The 3133-nt window shown below is 48.8% G+C and overlaps 1 protein-coding gene across 1 annotated transcript in view; it reads right to left on the bottom strand.

Moving 5' to 3' along the window:
• Window positions 1-1687: 1687 nt before the first annotated feature.
• LOC106344785 overlaps window positions 1688-3133 on the bottom strand; it is a 9014-nt gene continuing 7568 nt past the window's right edge. The window contains exon 2 of the mRNA XM_013784094.1: window positions 1688-2184. Within this exon, the coding sequence (XP_013639548.1) occupies window positions 1688-2184 (497 nt within the window). The remainder of the gene's footprint in view (window positions 2185-3133) is intronic.

The raw sequence follows: 3133 nt of genomic DNA, 5'->3' as shown, positions 1-3133 counted from the left end.
CCTTAGGCTGCACAGGGGTTTTAGGTAGTTTTGACAGCATACTCAGACTTGCGTATAACCATTCCTGCTTTATGTCTCATACCCGTTTTGATTTTTTGTGGGTGTGCCACTGTGGTCGTGCCACTTCTCTAGAGACCTGATCCAGCTCATATGCCCCTTCAAGTATAATGATTTCCCCTCTGCCTTTATAGTCGGAACTATTTTATTAAAAGCTTTGTCCGGAGACGTTTAGCATACATAGAAGTAGGAAATCATAATGCTTAAATAATATATAGTATTATAGAAATCATGGTCCGGGGACCGTATTAAAAATGATAGGCTTTGAGGTGCAGGGCGTTCCAGCAGCTGGGTTGTATTTTACCTTTGCTATCTTGCAGCCTGTAGGTGCCTTCTCTCCGCACCTCGATGACCTTATAGGGTCCTTCCCACCCGGGGGTGAGTTTCCCTGTTGTTTTTTCTGCTCGTCATATAACCCAATTCCCTTGCTGGAAGGTCCTGGTTCTGACTTTCTTGTTGTACGTCCTGGCGACGTCTTGCTGGTTGGGCAAGTTTCTTAGCCGAGCGGCCTCTCCTTTTTCGTCGAGTAGGTCGAGGCTTAGCGCCATCAGCTCATTGTTCTCCTCCTGAGAGGTTGACCTGGAGACCATTGTTCTCACGTGCATCTCTGTGGGTACAATGGCCTCAGAGCCGTAGACCAGCGAGTAGGTAGTTTCCCCTGTTGATGTTTTGCGAGTGGTCCGGCAAGCCCAGAGGACTCCGTGTAGCTCTTCCGCCCACTTCCCGTGAGAGCCCTCTAGTCACATTTTAAGCATGTTGACCACGGTTTTGCTTGTAGACTCGGCTTGTCCATTAGACTGGGGGTGTCGGGGTGTGGCGAAAGTGATCTTTATGCCCCAGTCCTTGCAGAACTCCTTGAAGTTGTGGCTCGTGAACTGGGTCCATTGTCGTTGACGATTTCGTGGGGGACCTCGAAGCGAGTGATTACGTAGGTCCACAAGAATTTGCGGATCTGGAGGTCTGTTATGCGGCTGAGTGCTTCTGCTTCAACTCATTTGGAGAAGTAGTCAGTGAATATCAGAAGGAAGACCTTCTGCCCCGGCGCCATAGAGAATTTCCCTACTATGTCCATGCCCCACTTTCTTAAGGGCCATGGTGAGCTTATGGACTTGAGGTTCTCCGGGGGAAGCTTGGAGACTGGAGCGTGCCTCTGACACTGGTCGTAGTGTTTGGCTTGCTTCTCGGCGTCGGCGGCTATCGTGGGCCAGTAAGAACTCGCCCTTCTGGCTCTAAGCACCAGGGTTCTTCCGCTAGAGTTGGATCCACAATCTCTTTCATGTAGTTCTACAAGGATTCTAGCGGCTTCTCGAGGTGTGACACACCTTAGGTATGGGCCAGAGAAGGATCTCCGGTACAACTTCTCTTGGGAGATACAGTACCTCGCGGCTTGCTTCTTAATTTTCCTGGCCTCGTTGCGATCTTCCGGGAGAATGTCGGCCTCCAGGTACCGGACTACGGGGTTCATCCAGGTTTCGCCTTCTTCGACAGCGGAGACCTCCTCTGACGGGGGTTCCTCCTGGGTGGCTGGCCACTGAAGTACAAGCAAGGGTATACTCATCTGGCTATTCGTTTCGAGGGCGGACCCCAGATTAGCCAGGGCATCGGCTTGCGAGTTTTGTTCCCGGGGGATTTAAGTAAGCTTGCAGCTCTTGAACTTCTTGATCAGTCGCTGGGCGACTGTCAGATATTGGATCATGCTGTCGTCTTTTGCTTGGTATTCTCCTTGTACCAGATTGATTATCAGCTGGGAGTCGCCAAAGACCTGGATGTTTTCTGCCCCCATTTGGTGGGCGAGAGTTAGACCTGCGATTAGGGCCTCAAACTCGCTTTCGTTGTTGGTCAATTTGAAGTTGCATCTCACGGCCCTTGAGGCCGTGTTCCCCGTCGGCGAGGTAAGCATTATTCCTACTCCAGCTCCTCTAACGTTGCTTGACCCATCAACGTGCAGGATCCATTCTCCCTCTTTCTTAGTTTTGCCTCGGAGGCGTACGTCTTGCTCCAAAGCTGGGAGTAAGGCAGGGGATAATTCACCCACGAAGTCCGCTAGGACCTGTGACTTTATAGCTGTGGCAGGTAAAAATATTACGTCGTACTCCCCTAGTTCCACAGCCCATTGTGGAGGACCAACTTTACAGGGAAGGAGGTAACAACCACGATTGGATGAGCCAGGAAGTAGGGTCGGAGCTTGCGAGCGGCGACTATAAGGCTAAGTCCAGCTTCTCTAGATGGCTATAGCGGGTCTCCGCGTCCAGGAGAGCCTTACTTACGTAATAGATTGGTTGCTGCTTGTTTCCCTCCTCGCGGACTAGGACGGCGCTCACGGCGGGTTCAGAGATTGCTAGATATAGCAGCAGGACCTCACCGAGTAGTGGCTTGGATAGGAGGGGAGGAGGGGGGAGATACGACTGATACCACTCAAATTACCCTAAGGAGTGAATTACTCTCTCAAATAAGAGGTTCAGTTGCAGTACTTAGGGATCGAATCCACATGGAGCTAGGGAACCTATTAAATCTAATCAAATTATTAATTCTAAGTGTTTGTTGTTTTATGGTTTAAAAGTAAATAGCAATCCTAATTGAGCAAGTCTATTGCTCGACTAACGAGATTATTGGCGGTGTAACTTATTGGAAGATATTAGATGCAGGGTTTCTATTCAGGTGTTGGACATTATAATCCTATAGATGCCTAACAGTTGAATGCATGATATATTAGAGCTCAACTCCTTAATCACAGTGATCAGCGATGGCAATGTTTCACTGGTTAACTAACTAGATCCTGGATCTCAACTGTCGTCTTTTGATCACAAGAAAGTGTCGATCGATGATCCTATAGGGATATCGATCGATACACCTTTCGCAATATCGATCGATTGTCAGAAGACAATATCGATCGATGCTTCTAGCTAAGCCCTAGGCGCAGGTTGATAATGCTCAGTAGTCTCCTAGATCAGCGGCTAACATCTCTCTAGCAGTCCTAACATGACAGATTAGATTCAGGACAGGATGGTCAAGGATGCTTGACTCATGCTAATTCCTAGGTTCATGTTCTAGTTAGCAAGGCTAAAACAAGCATTAA

The sequence above is a fragment of the Brassica oleracea genome, chromosome C5 (genome assembly GCF_000695525.1).
Source record: "Brassica oleracea var. oleracea cultivar TO1000 chromosome C5, BOL, whole genome shotgun sequence".
Lineage (NCBI taxonomy): Eukaryota > Viridiplantae > Streptophyta > Magnoliopsida > Brassicales > Brassicaceae > Brassica > Brassica oleracea.
Note: the sequence above shows the minus strand (reverse complement) of the source record. Positions and strands in the feature narration are given on the sequence as shown.